Genomic DNA, 24,976 nt, shown 5'->3' on the forward strand with positions numbered 1-24,976 from the left:
AGATCTCATGCATTCAGACTCCACTAATATGAAATGTTCTTGTTTGTTCAGACAGCAGCTGAGACTACCTGTGAAGAAAGGACTAGTTAGTTAAGCAAATTAAAGTATGAACTGGGCTTCAAGAAGGTTTTTTTTTTTACTGCTTTAGAGAACAAGCTGTTTCCTAGAGTCCTTCAAATAACTGAGATGCTAATTACAAACCCTTCGTATCTATTCCTTAAAGCAAGCTACCTCTATTCTCTCCCTCTCTATGAGGCAACGCACTTAGCCAAATTCCATTACTACACGTACTTTATGTTCATTTCTTTCCAAAGATGTATTTCACAATTCAGGACTTAATCTAATTCAGGCTGGTCTTCTCATTTCAGCAAATGTAGCCACATTTGACTGTTTCAACACTGATTGGCTTACAATAGCCCTCAGGTAGTTATTTACTGAAAATAATAAATATTGTTTATATTCTTTACTGGTGCCCTGCAGACATGGTTACTGGTCATGGATTGTGGCCTTTTCCTTTTTTTTTTTTTTTTAAATAAGCCTAACCTGGGCCTTCAAGGACTGGCACCAATGCCCACTGACAATGTAACCTCCATACTTTGATTTTCCTTAAAATAAGAGACTTTTATTTTTGTCTTTTTTATTCCCAGAAATTAGCAGAGTGACTGACACATATCAAGTGCTTAATAAATACCTGTTAACTGATTGATGTTCTGAACTTGTGCCTATATAGGTAAAAGATAACTCAAAATACCTAGACTATGGGCATGACTACTAACCTCTGAAGTTGGAATTTCCCCATCTAGTTCCTTATATTTCATTTTGGATGGTGTCTCTCTATAGAAAATATCTTCTAAGGAACTTCTTCCTACTCATTAACTTTTTTTTTTTTACCTTGGGGAAAAAAATTGTAGCAAAAGTTCTTTTTAAGCTCATTGGAACAGTGACCAAAGGTCAAAAAACCTGAGGGTGCTCAGCTTAGGAAAGAACTGCACCTCCAAGGTTCTTAGTTCTCTCTTCTGCAAAATAAATATTTGTACTAAGGGGTCTCTGAAGTTCCGTCCAGTTTTAAAGCTTTTTAAATTTCCTTTAAGCCTCAACTTGATTTTGTACATATCTTGGAGTTAGTTTTACCCAGGAAGCTGCTGCTAGAGTCTAGAGAATGGTTTCCACTTAGGTTATCTAATCAAAAGGTTTAAGCATTAGAGTATTTGAAAAGCTATCAATAGTGGTCAATAAAAGAGGGGTCAATAAGATAATTGATAGAAAATGGGTGACAATGTACTATAGCCTCTAGCTAGGGTAAGGGCTCCAACTGATGCCCTAAAATGTCTCTTTCCATCCTTCCTCAGTGTCTTTCCTATTATCCCTTATTTTTTTCTTCCCCCTCTGCCTTTCTTTCTCTCCCATTCATCCTTTATTTCTTCTATCCCCAGCCTCATTTCTACTCTCACCTTAACTAGGCATAAAGTGAAACTAAAGTATAATTTTTAGTATTTTTAGTATTTAGTCAATTTAGCATTTTTACTGTCTAATTTAGTATTCTTAATATTTACTATACTTACTTAATAAGGCTTTATGCTTTGCTGACAATTTTAAAATAAGGCAAATTTCCTATTTTGTATTTCTGAGAAGAAAAAAACTAAATCAAAGGGTTTTTCATTTACAATCCTCAGTTTTTCCCCCATGGGCCAATGTCCTTAAATAGGGGGAAAAAAAACTTTTCTAAGGAGAGCAAGTATAGTATAGAGTAAAGAATATTGGCTATTGGCATCCTGTGTGACCTTGGGAAAGTCACTTCTCTCTCTGGCACCCCAGCTTGTTGTGAAGTTCACATGAAATATATTGGTAAAGTGCTTAGTTCCATTATCGGCAGCACTTAGGCACTTAATAAATGCTTGCTTGCTTCCTTTCCTCAATTTTCTTATCTGTATATTGGGGGCCGAGGGGTGTGGATTAAACAATTTCTAAGGCTCCTTCCAACTCTAAATCTTATGAAACCTAAATTTAGGCCCACAGCTTGTTTTTTTTAAAGGCACAGACACACACTGTGTTCCCCCACCGAGCAGAGAGGCTCAGTGATAGGTCTTCTGCCCATCCATCTCCCCCTGGGAGAGGATAAGGAATGAAGATTGAGACCATGTTGTCTTCAAGTCTTTGGGGGTTGTTGCTCTGTTCCCAGTCCCCACCTTCCCCCGAAAGCCTGGTCTCAGAGCTGGCCCTTGGAAGCCTTCCTTTCTGGGAGGAGATTCCAAATCACCAGATTTTGCCTAAGGCCAGATGCACAGGCTGGGGCAGCTCTTGCGGTGGTATCAGGAGGTGGAGGTGGGGCAGGGATCTGGGCTCCCTGCCTCCAGCTTCCAAACCACAGGTTCTCCTTTCCCACTGTGAGCTCCGGGAATAGAGAGCTGAGAGAGCAGGAGAGGGAGAAAGGAGTGGAGGGAAGGAGGGAAGAAAATGGTTATTGAAGCAACCAGTTCGATCTTACATGGTTTGGTTCCCCGTGTTACCACTGATCCCTAGCTGCCCTCCTCCCCTAACACGCCTGAATTTTCTGCCATGTTGTTCTGCTGAGAAAGAAAGCGCAGGGGATACCACTACATATGGAGCTGTATTCAGCAAACCACTCTCAGACAAACCGACTGTTCCTGACTCCTTAGCTTACAAACGATGCCAAGTGTTTCACATGTTCAGTTCTTTCCTGAAGCCCTTAATCTCTTTCCCACCCCCACTGTTGACAAGCTCACAGTCTACTTCAGCAAAAAGAGATCAAATCCAACAGGTGCCAGCTTCCCCCACTGCCCTCCACCCTACCTTCCTCCTCCCCCATCCATCCTCTCCTCCTGCCCAGAAAATGCAAAAGACTCCAGGTCTCTCCCACTCTGGAAAATAAAACCTTCCACATGCAACATGAATGGTTTTTATTTCCTCCCACTTTATGAACTCCTGTTCCTGCCTTCATCCCCTACCTCTCATTATCACCAACTGTTCCATCTCTGCCTTCTACCCCTAAGATTTTAAGGAGTTTGGGGGCCTCTCAATTACACCCCCATTCAGTGACAGTCCTGTCTTTTTCCCTTCTTGGCCAAACTCTTAGACTGTCCTGTGCAGAACTGCCACCTCCATTCTCACCCCCTGCTGCTACTCATTCCCTGAAGTGTCCTTGGCATCTCACTGCAAACTCTCCTGATCAGAATAGTTAGGATCAATTGCTCTTCTCCTAGACCAATGCAATGGTTTCTTCTCATTTCTTTGACCCTGCCATTTTTACCATCATGTCCATGCTCTTCTAGATTTTAAGAACCCTGTCTTTACTTGATCCATCTTTCACATCCCAGCCAACTCCTTTTCCTTGAAAGTTCTTCCTCTTCTCAATAAGATTCAGTCCTAGGACCCCTGTTCAACTTCTTTCATTCCCTTGGGGAGTTCACTTATTCAGTTGTCAGGAATACATGAATGACCTCTAAACTTGTGTTTATTTCTGTCTGTCTCTCTGTCTGTGTCTATCTCTATTCCTGTCTCTGTCTCTCCAGTCTTAGTTTCTCTGTTTCTTTGTCTCTCACTTTCTCTTTCTCTCCCTGTGTGTTCTATCAATATCTTGCCCTGAACCCAGGTGACTCTGGAGGAGAGAGTGAGGCTGGTAACTTAAATCCTCACTTAAATCCAATTCTCTTGCTAGTCACAACATCAGCTTCCTAATGTCACTGGTCCTCTTCAAGAACAAAAGACCAAAAAAATCTCTGTCTGTGACTGTCTCTATCTTTCTCAGTCTCCACATCTCTTTGCTTGTACCTCAAGAGAGCTATATCCCTCAAACCAACCATATCCAAAGTATTATTTTCCCCCTACTCCTTCCTTGGTTACTTTGTCCTTCCCATCTGTATCCTCTCAGACCCCTAGACTCAAAAACCTTGAAATCACTTTTGAAACCTCTTTTTTTTAATACCCCCAACACCCAATCAACACCTACATCTAGTCAGACCCTTAAAGATATGTGTATATGTGTGTGCGTGTGTATATATGTGTGTGTACATATATACATACATATATATACATACCTCTATATATATATATATATATATATAGAGAGAGAGAGAGAGAGAGAGAGAGAGGTATGTATACATATATACATATATGCCCCAGAAGTTCAATTTTTTTATAATTGACAATTATTTTCACCATTGATTTGTTCTCATGGTGGTTTGGGCTCCCCACACCTTTTCTTTTAAGATCTGTGAAATCATCAGTGTAGGGAGCTCAAAGTGAGGAATTTCTTCTACCAATGCAGATTGGCATCTGCCCTGCAACTTTTAGAATGTTTCCTGGGGCTCCAGGAAGTAAGAGCTTACCGAGAATCCTTCATCTTCTATGTGTCAGAAGCAGAACCAGAACTCAAGTCTTCGTGACTCCAAGACTGGCCCTCTATCTGCTATCCCAGGCTGCTTCTCATTTGCTCCTCTGATGTACTTACACTTCTCTTTGTAGTCTATGCATTAGTTTACATACAGCAGGAGGGCAGGGATTATACCCCTTTACATCTGTGTAAGCATCTACCACAGTCCACAGCACGTTGCTTAATAAATATGTTTAGAATGAACACAGAAGGTGGAAACAATTATTACTCTAGATCAAGAATACTTAACATTCGGGGGGGGGGATCATGAACCCCTTTGGCACTCTAATGAAACCCCTTCTCAGAACAATGTTTCTGACTGCATAAAATAAAACACAAAGGACATTAAAATAATAAAATACAAAGGAAACCAATTATATTGAAATGCAGTTATCCAAATTTAAAAAGAAAAGAAAAAGTACACTGACCCTGGGTTCAGAATCCCTGCTCTAGAAAATCTCTAAGGTAGGTCCCTTCTATTCTCTAAATCCTACGAAACTATTCACTGATCAGATTGAAATACAGTATTAAGCCTGAGGCTTTCCTAGTCCTGGAATCATAGTCATCATGGCTGAGCTTTTTAATATAACCTTAATTTCCCATTCTGGGTCCCTAGAAGAAAAAGTATTGTCTTCATACCCTTCAGATTGAAGCTCTGTCAGAGAACCCGAGATTCCCACACAGAATTATGAGGCAATGACACAGAACTAGCCCTCTCCTGGGCAGGGACCACCTTCCCCATCTGGTAAGATTCCCAACTGGCTTTAGAGAGCAATGATAATGGGGAATTTAATTAATTGTAAACTAGAGAGATTACAATGGGTTAGGTTTTGTTTCTTTTGCCCCCTCCCCTCCCCACTCCCTTTTGGCAACCCAGAAAAGGTAACCAAGGAGAAATCCTGGCCCCAGAATTTTTTTAAGCAGACAGATGAAAAGGAACTAAAAAGCCTGAAGTTGAAAGGGGGATAAACCAAGGCTTAGGAGACACAGAAGAGAGGGACACAAAATCCAAAGACTGGCTATAAAATCATTCATGTTAAGGTGATAGGGGTAGAGGGGACCTTACCAGAATGGGTAGTAACTTTAGTTGATGATGACAATTTGACTCTGTAATCAGGACTCATGGAAATTTCTCATATGTACATACATGCATACATACATACATACATACACATGGTACATTTGTACATTCTCTGTTATATAACTCACATCTGCAACTTTGTTACCTCCATTCTTCCTTTGATAAGCTGTGAAATATGCTATTTATTTGCCTAACTCTGCAAATATATCTGTGTGTGAGACTTGTTGTGTTTGTGTGTGTGTGTGTGTGTGTGTGTGTGTGTTAATGCTGTTTCTTCTTCAGGAAATAACCTGTAGAATACCTTTTCTAAGAAGTCACCCTTAACTAATAAGTAGCACAATTTTCTGCCCCAATTTCATTCTTAATGGGCTAGAAGGATGACAACATGGTACAGGGTGACTATTTCATGCATTTGTTTTAGGCTTAACAGGCTACATATTCTTTATCTCCATCTGTCAGAACTGAATGCCTTAGATAATAACCTCCTTTGAGCCATGGAACCAGGGGTGTGCTTATAAATGGTTAACAACAGACCCTCTCTAAGGGAAAAATGTACACATGATACACTTTTAAATGTACTCTGCATTGACATTTTCTCTATAATTTTTCTCATCTAGACAAGCAACAAAATAATAAATCAAGCTCTGATTTGTACTTTTGCTGATTTCTAAGGTATAAATGCCCACACTGAACATCTAATAATCAGCTCTCAAGAGTTGTTTCAAGCTAGCTCTGGCACATTCCTGCATGGGAAGGAGAAAGAAGGAAGAAATAAGCCTGTTTCAGGTAGAGATTGGAGATGGCTATGACCTTGTGAATTTCCTAAGGTCAGCAGAGTTAGCCACCACAACCTGGAAGCTGGAGTCCATGTCAGGATTTTTTTTTAATTTTTAAAAAATTATTTATTATTATTTTATTTTAATTTGTGGAATAAAATAAGCATTTCCATAACATATTATAGTAATTTTTTTTAAAGATTGCACATGAAACTGCAGATCTAGTACTCTATACAACTTTGCTATTTCTTTTAAATACGTAATAAAGTTATTGGGGCAGCTAGGTGGCACAGTGGATAGAGGACCGGCCTTGGAGTCAGGAGGACCTGAGTTCAAATCTGGCCTCAGACACTTGACATTTCACTAGCTGTGTAACTGTGGGCAAGTCACTTAACTCCAATGCCTAGCCCAAAATAAATAAAGTTATCGTGCAAATTTCTTTTTTCCCTCCCCCCTCCCTCACCACCCTAGAGATGGCTACTATTAGACACAAATATGTATGTTTGTGTGGGGGGGTGTATGTGTGTGTGTGTGTGTGTGTGTGTATAAAATAATTCTATACACACTTCTACTAATCAGTTCTTTCTCTGGATGCAAATAGCATATTTCTTTATATGTCCTTTGTCGTTAATTTAGGTAGTTATTTATTTTTTATATTTATTTATTTTGATTTATCAATAATCACTTCCATATGCTTTTGCACTTAAAATATTTCTCCTCTCCCTTGCTACCACCCTCCCCAAGATGGCACACAATCTGATATAGGCTATACATACACATTCCTATTAAACATATTTTCACATTAGTGATGTTGTAAGTGAGAATTAGAACCAATAGGAGGAACCACCAGAAAGAGGAAACAAAACACAATGGAAGAAATAATTTAGATATTTATAATAGTCAGAATAGCTCACTCAACTCAAAGTTGTTCTTAAAACAATATTGCTGTTACTGTATACAAGGTTCTGTTGGCTCCGCTCATTTCACTTTCCATTATTTCATGTAAGACTATCCATGTTTTCCCAAGATCATCATTTTTTTATAGCACAGTAGTATAACATCACAATCATATAGCACAACTGTGCAGTCATTTCCCAATTGATGGCCATCCCCAAAATTTCCAGTTCTTTGCCCGTGTCAGGATTTGACAAAAACCAGATGATGGGGACCAAAGACCTGAATGACCCACTGGCTTGTGCAACCTGGCCCAGCAGTAGCAGAGATGCAGACTCATCCATTCATCAGCCATGCCAAATAGGTAAGTGAATTTAGTGAAGCAAATGCTATGCATAAACTGTGTTCTTTCCGGAATCTGAGATGGTATGAGGGGGAGTATAGCCTCCAGGTGAGGGGGATCGGGGAGGATGTTTGCATTTCTGCCTAGTTAGAGGAAAATGTTTATATTTCTAGTATCTCTATATCTAGAAGTGCTATGTCTAGTATTTCTATTATCTTCAAAGTTAATAACCCTTCATAAAAGCTAATTGATGTTAGTTGGTTAAATGTAACTGAGGTGAATATAACAGCTAGCCACTGGCTAGCAGTGGGAGGCACACTGGAATCTGGCCTTGAGCTGATAACATTAGATAAAGACATTCCCAAGCCTTTGCTAGAAATGGAGCTGGACTCCCTCTGGAAGAGGGGGTTCACTGTCATTACTATGACCTCATATCATAGGAAGCTGGTAGGACCATCAGAGGTTATCTAAGGCCATACTATCATTTCAGAGACGAAGAAATTGTGGCTAAGACAAGTTAAGTGATTTCTCCAACGTATACAGGAAGTAGCCGAGCCAAGATTTGAACTAAAGCTCTCCGACTCCAGATAACTCATTCATTCACTCATTACACCATGTAAAACGGGGGTGACTATGGGTAGAAGTAACAAGAAATAGGCGTTTCCAAGTTCCAGGGAATTTGCTGGGTGTCTTCTGTCATCATTGAGAATAGCATTTCCATTCAGCAGATTTTTTTTTTGCAAGTCAAGACAGTCTTTGTACTTAGGAAATGCTTGGTAAATAATTTTGGTTGGTTGCTGTTATCCATGCTCATAAGAATTTTAGGTGGGTTCCTTTCCTCCAATCCTTTACTCCATGTGATTTACTTGTTGTTGTTGTTTTTTTTCTGGAAGAGGGAAGTTGCAAAGCCAAGTAAGAAGATGAAAGTTTAAAAGAAAAAAAAGGAGGGGCAGCTAGGTGGCAGAGTGCAGAGCATTGGCCCTGGAGTCAGGAAGACCTGAGTTCAAATCCAGCATTACACACTAGCTGTGTGACCCTGGGCAAGTCGCTTAACCCCAATTGCCCCCCAAGAAATACCTCTTCCCATTTCCCTGATCAGAAAGTTTAAAAAGGCTCAACCTTTGAGATAAAGAGCTAAAACTAACTAAACCTCAAGGATCTTGTCTTCAAGCTGTTTTCTCTAAATCCTACCCAGACAGTGTGGGGCAGTATAAAGAAGCTGGGTACAAATCCTGACTCTGCCACTTATTTTTTGTGTGACTGTGGCCAAACCACTTAATTTTTCTGTACCCTAGTTTCCTCATCTGTAAAATGAGGGAATTGAACAAGTTGATCTAGAAAAGCCTTTCCAGTTCTAAATCTGAGGTCCATTAGATCATGGCTAATGTGGAAACATGTTTTGCCTGACTTCATACATATAATAAGCTTCATACCTCTTGCCTTCTCAGGGGGTGGCACAAAAGAGGAATTTAGATATGAAAATCAAAATTAGGTGAATGAAGAAAGAAAGGAAGGAAGAAAGAGGAAGGAAGGAAGGAAGGAAGGAAGGAAGGAAGGAAGGAAGGAAGGAAGGAAGGAAGGAAGGAAGTGAGGGAGGGAGGGAGGGAGGGAGGAAGGAAGGGAGGAAGGAAGGGAGGAAGGGAGGAGGGAGGGAGGAAGGAAGGAGGAAGGAAGGAAGGAAGGAAGGAAGGAAGGAAGGAAGGAAGGAAGGAAGGAAGGAAGGAAGGAAGGCTTATGGTCCTATGATCCTTTTCTTCTCATTATCCCATATAACAAGCAAGTTGCCCTTGATTCAGTCTAAGAACCCCATCTTTGATTCCAAGGATCAGAGTTACTGAGCACACAAGCAGCTTCTAAATCAGGAGAAGAAAAATGACTTGTGGTAGAAGTTATTAGAGGTCATTGTTGGGGGTCCTCTCTCCCCAACTAATATTAATAATAAAAATAATAATTCATGGTACTTTGTGCTTTAGAAAGTGCTTTACATACATACATTATTTACATACATTGTTTTATTTTATTTTATCTTCACACACACATACACACATACACACACACGCACACACACGCACACATGCACACGCACCTAAGGAGGTAGACTGTACTCAGGAGTGAGATTTGGAGCCAAGGAATCTGGTTTAAGCTCCCATTCTGCCACCCTACATAGCCTTGGGTAACTTACTTTACCTCCCTAGGATACACAGGCTAATGAAAGAGACTCTTCTGCTATAAAATGAGGGTGTTGGACTAAATAATCTCTAAGGACTCTTTTAGCTCTGAGTACTATTAACAACAAGCTTTACAAAGTAGGTGGTAAAGGAGATAGATATAGATATAGATATAGATATAGATATAGATATAGATATAGATATAGATATAGATATAGATATAGATATAGATATAGATATAGATATAGATATAGATACAGATACACACATTCACACATATATACATCTATATGTGTGTGCATGAATGTACATGATTTCCATATACATGTAGGGTGTGCTGCCAAGGTTGAGCTAAGAGCCAGCTTGCACTGGCTCCCGAGTACATTGCTAAATTTTTAGAATGAACACTTACACCTCAGAAATCACCAAACATTACAAATAAAGGCTAAATTTATTGGTTTTTTGATTGTCAAGACTTTAGAAAGTGATGAGGAAAATGTTAATGCAGATTAAACCTATAACTGTACTGGTGCAGTACATTCCCCCCCCCCATCCTATTGTTAAACATTTACCACCACACCACTGTATAACTGACTATATCTTCTTGCCTCTCTGACTTTTCTTTCCTCCCGTTTTCCTCCCTTTCTTTTCTCTCTTTCTTCCTTACACTTGTCTATAGTAAGTCTACGAATAATCCTATCAATTCACATTTATATAGTTCTTGACAGTTTACACAGGGGTTTCATAAGCAGCCTTGTGAGATATGTCATGTGAGTATGACTATCTCCATTTTACAGATGGGAAAACTGAGACTCATAACTTGTCCGTGGTCACACTGCTAGTAAGCGATAAGAGTATATTTGAGCCTGAAAGACCTTTCTGAATCTATGCCCATCCAGTTGTTTCTACCTCACTCTATGTGGACTTTGGGAGGCATAGTCATTGTAGTATCTTTCTGGTGGCACTTGAAGCTAAAGGGTGTTTGTCTCTAGCATTCGTCTGACTTAGCTTAGGAATTTCCTTCCTCCCTCTGACTCCATTTGACTCCCCTCTCTCTTTGGCATATCAGATATCCCAGAGCTGAGTATATACATGACAGGCTAACTTAAAGGAGTAATGAGAAAGAAACAAGAGTCATAACTATCGATTTTAACACTCAGGTCAGGCAAAGCAGCATGAAAGATGCTTGGGGCAAGGAGCAGGAAATGTTCCCTTAATTCAACTTAATACGAATATATATAATAATAACTAGTGCTTATATAGTGTTATAAGATTTGCAAAGCTCTTTTTAAAAACATCTCATTTGATTCTTACAACAACCCTAGGAGGCAGGTACTATCATAATCTCCACTTTACAGTTGAGGAAACCAAGGCAGAAAGCAGTTAAATAACTTGCCAGTGTCATATAGCTAGTAAATATCTTTGGTTGAATTTGAACCCCCGGTTTTGATTTTATCTTCCTGATTCCAAGTCCATTGCTCTATCTACTGTGCCACCAGCCCACCACACCTATACAGCCGGAGGAAAGGGGAAAAAAGGTCTGTTGATGCAGAAACTCCTTCTACTTTAGCAAATTGGCAGTCCATTCATTGGTAAATAGTCCTGGAAAGTTGCCTCGGGCACGTCAAGGTTGAGTAACTTGTTAAAGGTCATATAGCTTTTACTTTCAGAGATCCCACTCGAACCCTGGGTTTCCTGACTTCAAGGTGAGGACTCCACTACATGATGCTGCCAAGCTGTAATTCAATTCATTTTAAGTTTATGAAGTTCCTGCTATGTGAATGGCTGGCCCTGTACCTGGAACTAGAACTACAAAGACAAAAGGAGAAAGTATCTGCCCTCAGTAAGTTTATATTCCAGCAGGGGGAAACAATGTACACACAAGTGAATAAAGTCTACTAGTAATGTCGAGAGAGAGAGAGAGAGAGAGAGAGAGAGAGAGAGAGAGAGAGGAGAGAGAGAGAGAGAGAGAGAGAGAGAGAGATTGAGAGGAGAAAGAGAGAAAGACAGACAGAGACAAAGAGACTGAAAGGGGAGGGGGAGAGAGGGCAGGAAAGGCTTTATAAAGCTGGCAATTGAGCTGTGTTTTGAATGAAGCGTTACCTCTGTAGAGACATTCATCCAAGTCCATGGAGGCCTTTGATAGAATTTGTTTACAGCAAACAACAAGCAGCCTGGAGGAATTTCAGCTTTGAATACTTGGTGGGAAGTAATGTGAAGTAAGAACCAGAAAGACAAGTGGAAGGCAGATAGTGGAGGGCTTTGACAGACAGGTTGAGAGTTTTGTATTTTATTCTAGAGGCCATAGGGAGTCCTTGAAGATTGGAGGATAACCTAGTCAGATTTGTGTTTTGGGAATGTCTAGGACTGGAGAGGGAAGGGACTGGATGCTGTCAGACCAATTAGGAGGCTATTACAATGGGCCAGGTAAGAGGTGATTAGGGTCTGAGCTAGACTACGTTAAGGGTGTATGAGGTGGGGGGGAAAGGATTCATGGGTGAGATATTAGGGAGGTATGTTCTATAAGCCTTGGCAACTGATTCAATATGCAGGGTTATGGCATGAGGAAAAGTCAAGTCATTCTAAGATTGTGAACCTCTAAGGTGGAAGGATGATGAATGCTATCAATAGAAACAGAGAAGTTTGGAAGAAGGATTGCTTGGAAGAAAAATATGATTTCCATTTTGAAATATTAATTTTGAGATGTCTAAGGGATATGTCCAGGAGACAGCTGGTAATATCAGACTAGAGTTCATAAAAAGATTAGGGCTTGATATATAGATATGGGGGGGCAGCTAGGTGGAGCAGTGGATAGAGCACTGGCCCTGAAGTCAGGAGGACCTGAGTTCAAATCTGGCCTCAGACCAAACACTTGACACTTAATAGCTGTGTGACCCTGGGCAAGTCACTTAACCCCAATTGCCAAAAAAAAAAAGATATATAGATATGGAGGTCATTTGCATAGAGATAATAATTAACCCATGAGAGCTTATGAAATCATGAAAGGAAAGGGTATGGAGAGAGGAGATGCTTCTATTCTTAAGGGAAGTGAGACAATAAACTTAAGTAGAAGAGATAATTAATCAACATAGTGGTATCTGCTCTGCTAAAGGAGAGTATGTATTAAATTTCCACATCTTGGAGCAAAGCTCCATTGACCCTACCCTAGTTACAATTCTGTCAAGAAATGACAGCTTTTAGGGAAAACAGAGTCACATGTTAACTTGCAAACATTCTAAGAATAGAATGCACAGCCTGTGTAAGCCTAAAAACAAAGCAATGACAATCATGCAAACCAGCATGAGAATTCTATAGGCTATCTTCTTTTTTTATGGACCTGGATATAACCCTAGGGAAAATCTAAGTGGCAATCTCGTCACCTCTAAGGTCAGCACAGTCACTGCTTTCTAAACGGTTACCCTGCCCACCATCCCATAAAACTGCCCTTCAAGAGACATTGCTTTTAAGGTTTCCCCTTTCTCCTGAGCTAATCACCAACTTTTTCTTGCCCTCCCTGCCCCACCCTTTCTTGACCTAGGAGGACTGGAACAAAGATATCTCACTTTTTGGTCCCAACAGATCATGCTTTTTTCAAGCTCAGAAAAGCCTTTAAGGCAATCTTTTTCCAGACCATCCCAGAGTCATGATTATACAGCAGATATGATGCTCTTAGCCCTGCAGGGCACCTTATTTGTGGAGCCTCTGGACTAGAAACTTTCCTTTATCTTTTAACTCTTTCCTTTATATCTGAAAGCATTCCAGAATCATCTTTTGGGTGGATCTAACTAGTAGTCAGCCACTCAAGAATAATAACAGACAAAATGAATTACTGTCAGCTATATCCCTAACTTTTAGTGACTCCCTTTTTGGACATGCGAGCTTAGAAATATGAGCTAAGTTTATTTTAGACACTGTCGTTAAATCCACACAGAGATATACTACTTTGGTGGGTCTCTTTGTGAAACTAACTCTGAAATATTGTCACAGGCAGAGAAACCCATTCTATCTGTGTTTGGGCTTACAATGTACCTGTCCTTTGTTCTAACTTTGCCTTGGCCTTCGGCCAAAAGCAACTGATTGTGACCTGACCTAGCTTCAATTTGGTCTTTGCAGCCCCCTAATTCACTGTCTATATAGCTATACTAAGTTATTAATGAGCAAAGGTACCAAATGGCCAAGTCCTATCCATGAATGGGATTAAATCCATTGGGCTTACTGGTATTCAGTAATGTCATTATAACTCATTTCAAATGGACCGGTCTCTACAAGGACAGGGACTTAAAAAATGGAGCACAGAATGTTTGAGTCTAGTCCTGGCCCCTAGCTTTCCAATGAGGAAATTGAAGCCAAGAGAGGTGAGATGATTCATTGAAGGTCACATAACCAGTTAAAGGAAAACAAAGACTAGAACTTAAGAAGCCCATGAAGATGAGAAGTGAATAAACATTTATTATGCACCTACCATGTGCTAAGCACTTTACAAATATTCTCATTTGATGCTCCTTAGTCCTACTGCCAAGGTGGACAAAGGGCATTATTGATCCCATTGATGAAACAAAATGCCCGAGGAACATTTCAAGGCTGATCTGAGAGAGAGAGGCAATATGGCATAGCTGATTCTAGTGGACTCCAAGAAGTCCACCTAGTAGTCTTGAAGACCTGGGTCTAAGTCCTGTCTAGTGCTGGCTGGGTCACTCTGGGCAAGTCATTTAACTTCTCAGGGCCCTAAACTTCTCTCTAAGACAGAACAATCGCTGATATGCTCTGTGCTGGTGAAAGGAGTTTCCTCACCAGGAGTTCCTTACAGGTCTTGACCCACCTCTCTCTCTCTCTCTCTCTCTCTCTCTCTCTCTCTCTCTCTCTCTCTCTCTCTCTCTCTCACATACACACACAAACACACACACACACACACACACTGATTTGGGCCCATATGAATTCCCACATTGATGGTACTGATGTGGGTTTGGGGTAAGAAAAGCTTTCAATTCACTTCCCAGTGGCATATGTCCATAACATTTCAGTTTTCCCCTACAAGTAGAGATAAGGGCCAAAGAGCTCAATTCCTTCTTCTTCTTCCCAGGAAGGCTGTGCTGAATAATGTATTCATTCTGCCACCTAGCCTTCAGTGACTTCACTACAGCCAGGCCGTTTTGAAAGGCTAAGCGGAGAATAGTTTAAGCTGTTCAGAATTTCTTTCTTGGTTTCTTGTAGAGCCTCAGAGACTGCCACCTTATATACAGTATTTCTTTAAAAAAAAATTTATCTGTGTTATGGACAAGTATGAGGCAAAAAAAAACAAGAGTGTATTCCCTGTGTCCTGGCATAGAGGAAAGTGATCAGTCTCTGTCTTTTGAGTTCTTCAGCAAGACCAGAGATTGAGAGTTATTTGGTGTGGTTTGGAGGCAATCCTGTCTCAGAGAAAGGTGAGGGGATTTGTAGAGAGAAGAAAGATCAGGATACTTCCACCATACCATTGCAAATCCTTAATGGACAACTGCCAAACTTTTTCTAAAACCCTCACTTGAGATCATTAAGGGCTAGGGAGGGGTAAGTGGGGACAGGGCCCACAGTGGATGCCTATCCCCTGAATAACTGATTTCCATATTCTAAGAAAGGAGAGAATTTTTTCAAGGCTATCTCAAAAAAGGAACAGCCTTTGAAAGCCCATTCTTGTCCTAGAAGTAAGGTTGAAAAATAGTTTATTTGTCTCATTCCTTCCCTCTAGCCTGAGAAATCTGGATACAGATCAGACCTCTTCCCTCATCTCACTCTCTCTTTGGGCCCTGGCTTTTCTACAAGCTCCCCACCTTTTCTCTAATTTCCTTCCTTCAGTTCAAGAAGATAGTGGCAGATACATGCTACCAACATTTTTAAAGATTAATCCACAAAAGTCAATTATTATAAAATTGTATTTGCTGAAATCTTTCAATCTGCAGCAAACTCTTAAGAACCCCAAAAGGAGGGACCCTGAACATGAGAGCAGCATTTAGCCTCCTTCCTCTCCAGAGAAAATCTTGACTAAAGTATCTTAAAAACTGTCTTATGCCAGACTGAAGGGAATTGAAGGAAGAAGACCTCAGTGGTGAATCTGACCCCTGAAATTACAATCTGGAGAGGATAAAGTGAACTTCCAACCAAACTTGCTAAAATAGGTGATTTTCTTTCCTGAGGCTAGCATGGTGCACTCTTAAGGAAGTCTATGCCTGTACTTCACAGTGGTGCTAGAATGAAGAAGAACAAAAGAACCTAAAAATTAATGACGGAAGGAGAAAGAGAGAACATAAACCTTTAAGTTGAGAGGAAGCCAAAAGTAGAACACATTATTCCTCAGCATCATAGAATCTTAGGGTCAGAGATTGTCTGATCCATCCACTGGCCTTTGGAGAAATCTATATCAGACCTAGACAAGAGAAATGATCTATTTTCAAATACTCTGGAGAAGACAATTTCATTAGGCAGCTTTTCCATTGTCTTTGAAACTCCCTGACAGGCTGCTCTTCCATGTAACCAACCTCAATTCTTCACTCCACTACCATCCATTTCCCCTCACCTTCCCTCCCTAGAGGTGGAGACTTTATTTGTATATCAATGCTCAAAATCTAAACCCCACACCCCCAACACCGAGTCTTCTCTCCTCCCAAGTGAATCACCCCTCTTCTTTTCACCTTTCCTCAAAGGTGTTATTTTTCCCTCCACTGGAAGTTTGCCAGACCAAAAGATACATTGTCTATGGCAGTCACCCCGTGAATATAGGATGGCTGAAACTAGGTAGATCATATTTCTTTGGAAGAAAAAGAGACACAACTTCTCCATTATGCCCAAATTCTGCCAGTGTCCCTGGAGTCAGCTGAGACGGTATGGAAGTGGTACACAACAAAGTTTTTCTACATTTTTTCGAATCCATAGCTGACCAAAAAAAGTGAAAAATGCATAGTCAGGGGTAGGGGTGAGGTCCCCATTTCCTCCAAACCTCAGCTACAGGGGAGAAACAAAGAGAAAAAAGCCCAGAGCCATTTAAAACTATAAAGATACATAAATGTCTGTATTCTCCCCCACTCTGTTTGGGAAGAAGGGAAAGTCCAATTTTATATTTCAATGCCTTGTTCCTTAATATCCCCTATAGCAAACAGATAGATGAGAGGGAATGTGGGAACGTTAGCAACATAAAATGGTCATCTGCTCAGCATGGCCAGCCAGTTAAGTGTTTTAAGCAAACTCTGCTGCAGTTTTTTTAATCATAGATAAGGGTGCAGTCTAGTGGCAAACTCTATGAAATACAGCCCCTGGTCTGAAGGAAATTTCATAAAGAAAGAAGAGAGAAAGCAGAGAGAGATAGCTCCTATCCACTCCCAAATTAAAAAAAAAAATGACACCTAGAAATTATTGGGTATGTGTTCCTTTCCTGGGTCTCTGAAGCTCATTTCCTAAATTAATTTCAGTTCAGCTCCAATTTGATACCTCTACTCTAGCCTGAGGTTTCCCTGCATTTTATTAAGAAAGGTTTGGGAGGAAGATTGGGCTAGGCCAGCATGTGTCCCAACTGTGGTGGGTTTCAGCTGGTCTCATAACATTTCTGGTTGCAGAAGAGGGACCCTAATTTACACAGTATATCTGTAAGATGATTATTGTTATTCCAGGCAGGCTCTCCTGCTCTCTCCCTCTCTCCCTCTCTCTCCCTCTCTCTCCTCTCTCTCTCTCTCTCTCTCTCTCTCTCTCTCTCTCTCTCTCTCTCTCTCTCACACACACACACACACACACACACACACACACACACACACCACTCTATCTAGTTGAAGGTCCTTAGAAATAAAGCTGAAAGAAACCCAAAGGGGATGGCAGTATAAGTCCAACAAGCTTATCCACCCAAAAGAATATCCCGAGATTATGCTCATGAGGTAGATTTAAAAATAACTAGATTTTCTCACCAATAATCTTAATTGTTTGGCTTTCCTAAACAGTGAATGTTACCTTAACTCTTTCCTCACTGCTGACAATATTAAATTTTGTGCTGCCCACTGCCTCAAAAAAAAAAAAAACCTACAAACCTGTCCATTCATACACACTACACTTACACAGACACAGGCCGAGTAAGGTGGAATTGGGGCTCACAAGCATCCCTGTTCCAATAACATAGCCCAAAGGGATTGAATGGTCATTTAAGAGAACCAGGTAAATAGAAATTTGCAGTTTCCAAAAAAAATCTTTTTTCTTTTACCTTTTTAAAAACACTCAGCCCACCACCTCCAGCCACCGCCTCACCCCCCCAACCCCATCTTCCCAAACCTTACATGGTAACTTAAATACACATCAGCAAACAGCCGATTTGCAAGGCTTAGAAAAGATTTTCTTCGACTCTGTATATATAGAGTTGGCTTAAACTGAACCGCTTCTCCCTCCAGCTCCCTGAGCCCGGGGCGTGTGAGTCTTGGAGTGGGGGTGGGGTGAGACAGAGTTACACGTCTTATTGTGTCCATCCCTGCAAGAGAACTGGTTCTCCTTTCTGCTTGACCCGCTTTCCAGCAGCCCAAATCCTGCGCCCCTTCCTTACATTCCGGGGGGAGGGGTGGTGTTCACGACTAGAGGGAGAGCCCGCTCGGTGTCTCGAAGTCCTCGCCCCACCCCCCAGGCCGTGTGAGTGTGCGCTGCAATATTGCGCGAGTTGCTGGCATCTTTTCAGACTGGGTGTCGTGTGCTCTCGGGTTGCAGCGAACGGCTGGCCGGCAGCCAGGGGGACGTCTATTTAAAAAAGACAGCCTGCTCGGCAATAATCAGTCTCTTTAGAAACTTCTCCAGGGGAAAAGTGTTGGGAGAGCTACAAAGTGGTGGTGCTTTTATAATATTTCCCCCTTCTTCCTCCTTCCGCAGGACTCTTATTCGTGCTTTGCAGAGAACCTGACGATTTGGAAGAGGTGGTGGACAGGAGAAAAGAGGGGGTTTTATATAGTAAAAAAATTCTCGCTTATATATATATATTTTTTTTTGTCAGCAGCCTTCTACCTGGTCTGTGGCAATCCCGATCCACTTGATGCATTCACAGGGAGGACAGGGATTTCACACTCGGGTGTGAGCTTCGATTTTTTTAAAAACTTCTCCTCCCCAACCTTCAAGCACATTTTCCGGTGATTGCTTTGGGGTGACCTGTCTTGTGGGGCTTTTTTCACTTTTAAAAAGACAGGTGAGCTGGGATTTTGGGGGGTTATTTTTCCATTCCTCTTTCTCCTTTCACCTGGTGATTTTTTTTTCTTTGCCCCAAACTGTTGCAAGCTTTAATTCTTGCAACTGAGACTAGCTCTCCCATCACCTCAATTTTTCTCCCCAACGCTTTTTTTTAAAAATCCTGGTAGGGAGAGGAAAAGGAAGAAAGTCCTTGTCTTGTTTCCAAGACAATAGGTAGCTGGGTAGATATTAAGACTCGGCCCTCCATACACACACCCTGCCCCCACAGTCTCCCCAGCCCCGCACCGTGCCCCAAGGTAAGGGGGAACTTTAAGAAGATGGTGCTGCCTACGGTGTTCCTGCTGCTGTCCGCCTGCATCGGAGCAGCGCAAGGCCTGGGCTCTTTCGTGCACTGCGAAGCGTGCGACGAGAAAGCTCTGTCCATGTGCCCCCCGAGCCCCCTGGGCTGCGAGCTGGTCAAGGAGCCCGGCTGCGGCTGCTGCATGACCTGCGCGCTGAACGAGGGGCAGTCGTGCGGAGTGTACACTGAGCGTTGCGCCCAAGGGCTCCGCTGCCTCCCCCGACAGGACGAGGAGAAGCCCTTGCACGCCCTCCTGCACGGACGCGGGGTCTGCCTCAACGAAAAGAGCTACCGCGAGCAAGCCAAGATCGGTGAGGGAGTCTTATACTCCGGGTCATTCATTGCGCGGCGGGAGGCTAGCGGGGAAGTGCTTGAAACCCACAATCTCCCTTCCTTTGCAAGTGGCTTGGAGCCAGCCTGGACTTGGGTGTTGGGAATTTTTTCTCCACGATACTGGAGGCACCTGCCCAATCCTGCTGCTCTAGGCTACTTCGCAACCTCGCGGACCCCCCTTCCCCCATTTTCCCTTTGCTGTTCTCCTACCCCCTCCCAACTGCTGATCTCAGCTGGGATTCTCTACTCCAACTCCTGACACCCCCAGACTCCAGTCTGGAGTGGTGCTTTCCACTATCCCAGCACATTAATTTTCCACCTACCCACCCCCCCTTCGCAATTTGTTCCTAACTAGAAAAAAAAAAGATTCGCCTTTTAATTAGAGAGAGGGGTCATTCTTTTCTTTGCTGCTGCACCCCTTGCCACCCCTTCTCCTTCCCTTCCCCCCCCCGCTCTTGGTCCACTTATATAATTCTCAGGACCCCACCCTCATTACCAATGGCAAATTGCTTTCGAGAAGGCTGTTTTTATTTTTATTTTTCTCACGCAAGATCAGTGCTTTTGAACTTGAGGTGAATGATAGGCTTTAAAATTCAAAATTCCTTCTCTTTCCCACACCACCACCACCTCCCTCTCCTCGCGCACCTTCCCGCCTGGGCTTGGCTCGCTGCCCAGTCTCCATCAGCAAAGAAGGAAAGCTGGGCTGCTTCTCCTGGCATTTTTCCTACCCGCTCTTCCGCAGCAGCCCTAGAAATTTGAATTGTACCGCGGGGTAAAGGTGAGGGTGGGAAGGTGGCGGGAGAAAGATTGGTGACTCTGATATCCAACCTCCTCCAGCTGCTCTCCACCCTACCCCTCCCTGTCTCCATCTATAATACTCCCAACCAAGCGTTCGGCAGATCCCTACTCTCTGGGGAATAAGTGTACTGGGAGTCAAGAACATATCATATTCAAGAAAAGATGGGGGGAGATGTGGAGGGGGGCACACTCCAGAAGTGTTGTAGTTTGTGCAGCTAAGACTCCCAACCTGTAACTTCCGCCCCTCAAAAAACTACACCCCCCCCTCCCTTGTCGAGCATCCTGGAGTTCTTGGCCTGAGTGATTGACAGGGCTCCGGGCTCAATGAGGAAAGGTCTGGGGCTCGTTTCCGGTCCCATCCCCTTTCGACTTTACCTGATCCTTAAAAAGCGAGGGAGGGAGGAAAATCGAGAGAGAAACGTGAGCCAGAGGTCCCAGATCAGAGCCATGGGCACGTCCCGCCCAGACTGACTGTAATTGACTCCTTTCAGAGGGGGTTAGCAAAACTGCGCTTAGAAATTCTGAACGTGGAGAAGCCTCCTGGCTCAGATCCCGGTGCACCTCCCTCCCCGCCCCCAACCCCAGCCCCAGCCATTGTTGACTCCCACCCCCCACCTCACTGTATGCCCGTACATTCTAACCCCGCACACACTCTTTTCCATAGTGCAGTGCAAAGGAGTTGTGGTGTCCGGGAACAGTGTGGTCGCGCTCGCCAGACTCTTGAAGGCAGGTCGGCTTTCCCGGGTGACATCTTGTGGCTTGAGTGTCCAGCGGGTTGTCTGCCTCTATCCCCTGTTCCCACCCCGGCCACCCTCTTCAGTGGGCTTGGATCAAAAAGTAATTCCAAGGGCTGCATTTTGAGAAAGGTGGTGGGGGCCATGGAGAGGGCGGGGCGCTGGGAAGGTGGCCCAGAACCCGGTTATTTTTATTAGGAGAAAAAAAAAAAAGGGCGGCTGGACCGGCCTTGATCCTCAGAAATATGAATTTGAACTAGCTTAGCGCCGGGGAAAAGGTATGAGTTGATTTCCTGTCTTGGAACCTAGCACGCTGTGTAATAACCTGGTCACACTGCAACTATGCAAAGTATCCCCAAACACCGTCATGCGCCGCTCGTGTGTGTGTGTGTGTGTGTGTGTGTGTGTGTGTGTGTGTGTGTGAAAGAGGGAGAGAGACTGTTGGTGAAAGGGCTAGGGAGACAGACATTCCAAGCAGAGCAGCTTGAAGGACCCTGGCGTCCCAGTCCTCCAAGAGCTTAGGCTGTTTCCTAAGCGTGATGCTACCAAAAACTGCTGCTCCCCTCCCCCACCCTCATGCCTTCGAGCAACTGGCTAGTGCCACCCGTGAGCAAGGGGGCTGGGTTCCCTTGTCTGGCCAGGCTGGCTTCCCCGCCCCCTCGCTCCGCCTTCTTATGGGCGCCCCTCCTGCCCCACCCCCACCGCCCCCAGAGCAGGTGTATGACATACATGAGCTGGTTGGCTTTGCCAGAAGGTTTCTTTCTGTGAATGGGGTCTGGCCACATCTTGGAATCTCAGAACGTTCAAACATTCTGGAAGGGAACGTAGACATCATCTATCGCCTGGCCCCAGCCTCACCCCCCTACCCCAACAATTTAAAGGAGTCCTTGAAAGTTACAGAGTTAGGGACAGAGTGATTAGAATAGCTTTAACCAGTTTGTGGCACAGGGAAGCTAGGCTGGCAAGGGAAGAAATAAGATTCTTCTTCTACCACCCCCAGCCTCTACCATCCCCTAGACTTCCACCCTTTTGAGAGATGGGAGTGTGAGGGAGGGAGTGGAAGGAGAAATGTCCAAAGTGACTGGGCTTGTCCTGAGACCACCACAGGGGGAAAAAAGACCATGAAAAAAAAATCACCGTTTCAGAGGTCAGAACAAAGGAGGTGGAAAGCAGCCGTGGCTTCTCCAATGTAAAGTGTGAGAATGAAAAAGAAGGCATAGCAAAATATGTCTTCATAGGCGTGTTGCTGAGCAACTAGAGGGAGCTCAAGAGCCAGATTGCTATCACCCATTTGGTCACAAGTCCAAAGGCAGAGAAAGAGCCTGAGACACAAGTGTGTTGAGTTAGCTTAACAGTCAAGATTTGAGAGAAAGAATTACAATCACAGCATACTAACCTATATGAAGATATAAACGGTGATTGTAATCCATCAATCAATCAGCAAAAAATCATTTATTAAGCACCTACTGTGTGCTATGCACTGTACTAGACCCAGTGTGAGGTAATTAGGCAATTGATTGGGGGGGGGGTTGAGGGATAGCCTTTTGAAGTGTTCCACCTTACTTTTGGGCACAACCCATCATATGCCTTTATATATCAAAGGAAGATTATGTTTGTGATAGATAGAGGAGTGTGTGTGTGTGTGTGTGTGTGTGTGTGTGTGTGTGTGTGAGAGAGAGAGAGAGAGAGAGAGAGAGAGAGAGTAGAGTATGGTGAACCTGAAAAACACAGAGGGAACCTGGATTTAAGCTAAAAAGGGAGAAACGTACACAGAGATCAAGTTTTATGATTGTACTGTATTATAATAGCTGAAGCAGTTCCTATATGTATTTTCCATTACTAAAATGTGTATGGGGGTGTACTATATCCCAATAGGATGTCCAGGATTACAGAAAGGGGTGACAAGATTGTCAGCCAGGGAAAGGGCGAAATTTTAGGGGGAGTCTAGTGGACAAGGGTTGTGAAGATGAAGGGCAGGGCTTTTTCTGTATTTTAGTAATTCAAGTTTCTAACCTATTCAAGAGTTGGAGCAGAGAGAAATAGCTTATATCTAATATCAATTTATGTCTCACAAATTGTTCTACATAAATTTGATCCTCAGAACAACTCTTTGAGATAGGCAGGAGTAAGTGTTAATTTCCATATTGTACAGGTGAGGAAACAAACTCCAGTGAATCGACTTTATTCACTATCATAGGTTAGCAAGTGTCAGATGTGGGACTATACCACACTGATTTTTATCTGTTCAGGGGACACAGGATAAAAATCATCACCTAATCAAAAAATGAGGACCTCATCATTAGGGATTTGGGGGTATGGAATTTACAGCCTTTTGGCTAACAGGTGGGGAGGGTGGGGCAAGGTGTCATCAATTTCTCACTTTCCGGCTTCCACGGTCAGCCTAACTACAGTTCCCTGCCTAGTCCAAGAATCATGTGGAAACTGAGTTCCAAAGCTGGTTTTATTAGCCAAATTCATGTCCACTGAGTTGAACAAGCTCATGGAAAAGTGAGGGAGCCAGATTCCTTCTTCATTTCCTTTCCTTTAAAAAAAAAAAAAGCCTTTGAAAGGTTTCCTAGTGAGCCAACCATAGCTAGAACTGGGAGAGCAACAGACAGATTAAACTCTTAACTAGATTTTTTCCCTTTTTTTCTAATTTCCTCTTTTTTCCTTTCTTTTTTTTCTGCTGTGTCAGCTCAAACAAGAGAAGTATGCAGTTCAACAGAGAGAGCTACTTTCTCCCTTTTTCTTCTTTTTTCTCCCCTAATACTTCTTTCTCCTTTCTCTATCTGCCCCACCCTACCCCCTTTTCTGTCTCCTCCCCTGGGTTTCTTCTTTAGCTTTGCCATATGGCCTCCAGCTTTCACAGACGTAGGGAAACTGTAGATTGAAAGAGTGGAACTTGAGTTGGGGGGAGGGGGAGGGAAGGGGTCAGGTATACCCATAGCAGTAGCCTGGAAAATTGCATTAAGCTCAGGGTTAGGGGTCAGAGTGAAAGTCAGAGCAAAGATCATGGGAGCAGAGAACCGTTGCCTATGAGGAAGAGGAAAGAAAGAATCTCTCTCTCTCTCCATATATATATACACACACACACACACACACATATATACATATGCATGCATATATATGCATACACACATACATACATACATACACATATATACATGCATGCACACATATACACACATACATACATATATGTGTGTGTGTGTGTGTGTGTATGTATGTGTGTATATATATATATAGTAAACCAACCCTGGAGCATCTTGTGTGCCCACCCATACCCTTTCAGTGAGGTCTCTATTTTATACTCTAATCCTCTTCCTTCCTTTTCTTCATTCTCTGGGCTAATAAGGCCACCTCTTGTTACCAGGAGAAGGAACTTCCTCTTCAGAAGCAGGGGGTTGGATGAAATGAACTTTGGAGGACCTTGCCTTCACCAGGATTAGCAAAACAGTTTTCAGTTAAGGTTTCCTAATTTTGATTGGACAAGAGGAAGAGAGTAGGTAATGGAGAAAGGAAATGGGTGGAGAGATAAAGAGTCTGAGCTAATTTTCTTTTATTGAATATTCATTTCAAAGCTCAGAAGACTCTTTGGTTGAGACACTGAAAGGCATTGATACTGTCCCTAAGCAGGAAAGGGAAGGGAATTCCTGCCAAGTTGATCTTGTGCTTCTCTTGGGAGAAGAGAAGATGCTGGATCTGCCAAGGGCACCATGAGGTCAAAGTCAAGTCAGTGGCATCAGAATTGCCCCCTCTCTCCCAGAACCAAAGAAAGTATCCAGAGATATTCGTCCTGTACTGTGAACAGAGATGTAGAGCCCAGAGTTGCCACTGGGGGGTGTCGTAGGGCAGTAGGAGCTATGAGATCCCAGAGTCTGGAATCTTTCCTTGGGGATTTTAAGGGAAGGAAGCCTATTTATACAATGGCTTAGCATCACT

At 42.8% G+C, this 24,976-nt stretch overlaps 1 protein-coding gene across 1 annotated transcript in view; it reads left to right on the plus strand.

Moving 5' to 3' along the window:
- Positions 1 to 18,406: 18,406 nt before the first annotated feature.
- Positions 18,407 to 24,976, plus strand: part of IGFBP5 (insulin like growth factor binding protein 5) — a 28,362-nt gene continuing 21,792 nt past the window's right edge. The window contains exon 1 of the mRNA XM_021002757.2: positions 18,407 to 19,480. Within this exon, the coding sequence (XP_020858416.1) occupies positions 19,147 to 19,480 (334 nt within the window). The 5' untranslated portion in view covers positions 18,407 to 19,146. The remainder of the gene's footprint in view (positions 19,481 to 24,976) is intronic.

The sequence above is a fragment of the Phascolarctos cinereus genome, unplaced genomic scaffold (genome assembly GCF_003287225.1).
Source record: "Phascolarctos cinereus isolate Bilbo 61053 unplaced genomic scaffold, phaCin_HiC Scaffold_7;HRSCAF=346, whole genome shotgun sequence".
Taxonomy (NCBI): Eukaryota; Metazoa; Chordata; class Mammalia; order Diprotodontia; family Phascolarctidae; genus Phascolarctos; species Phascolarctos cinereus.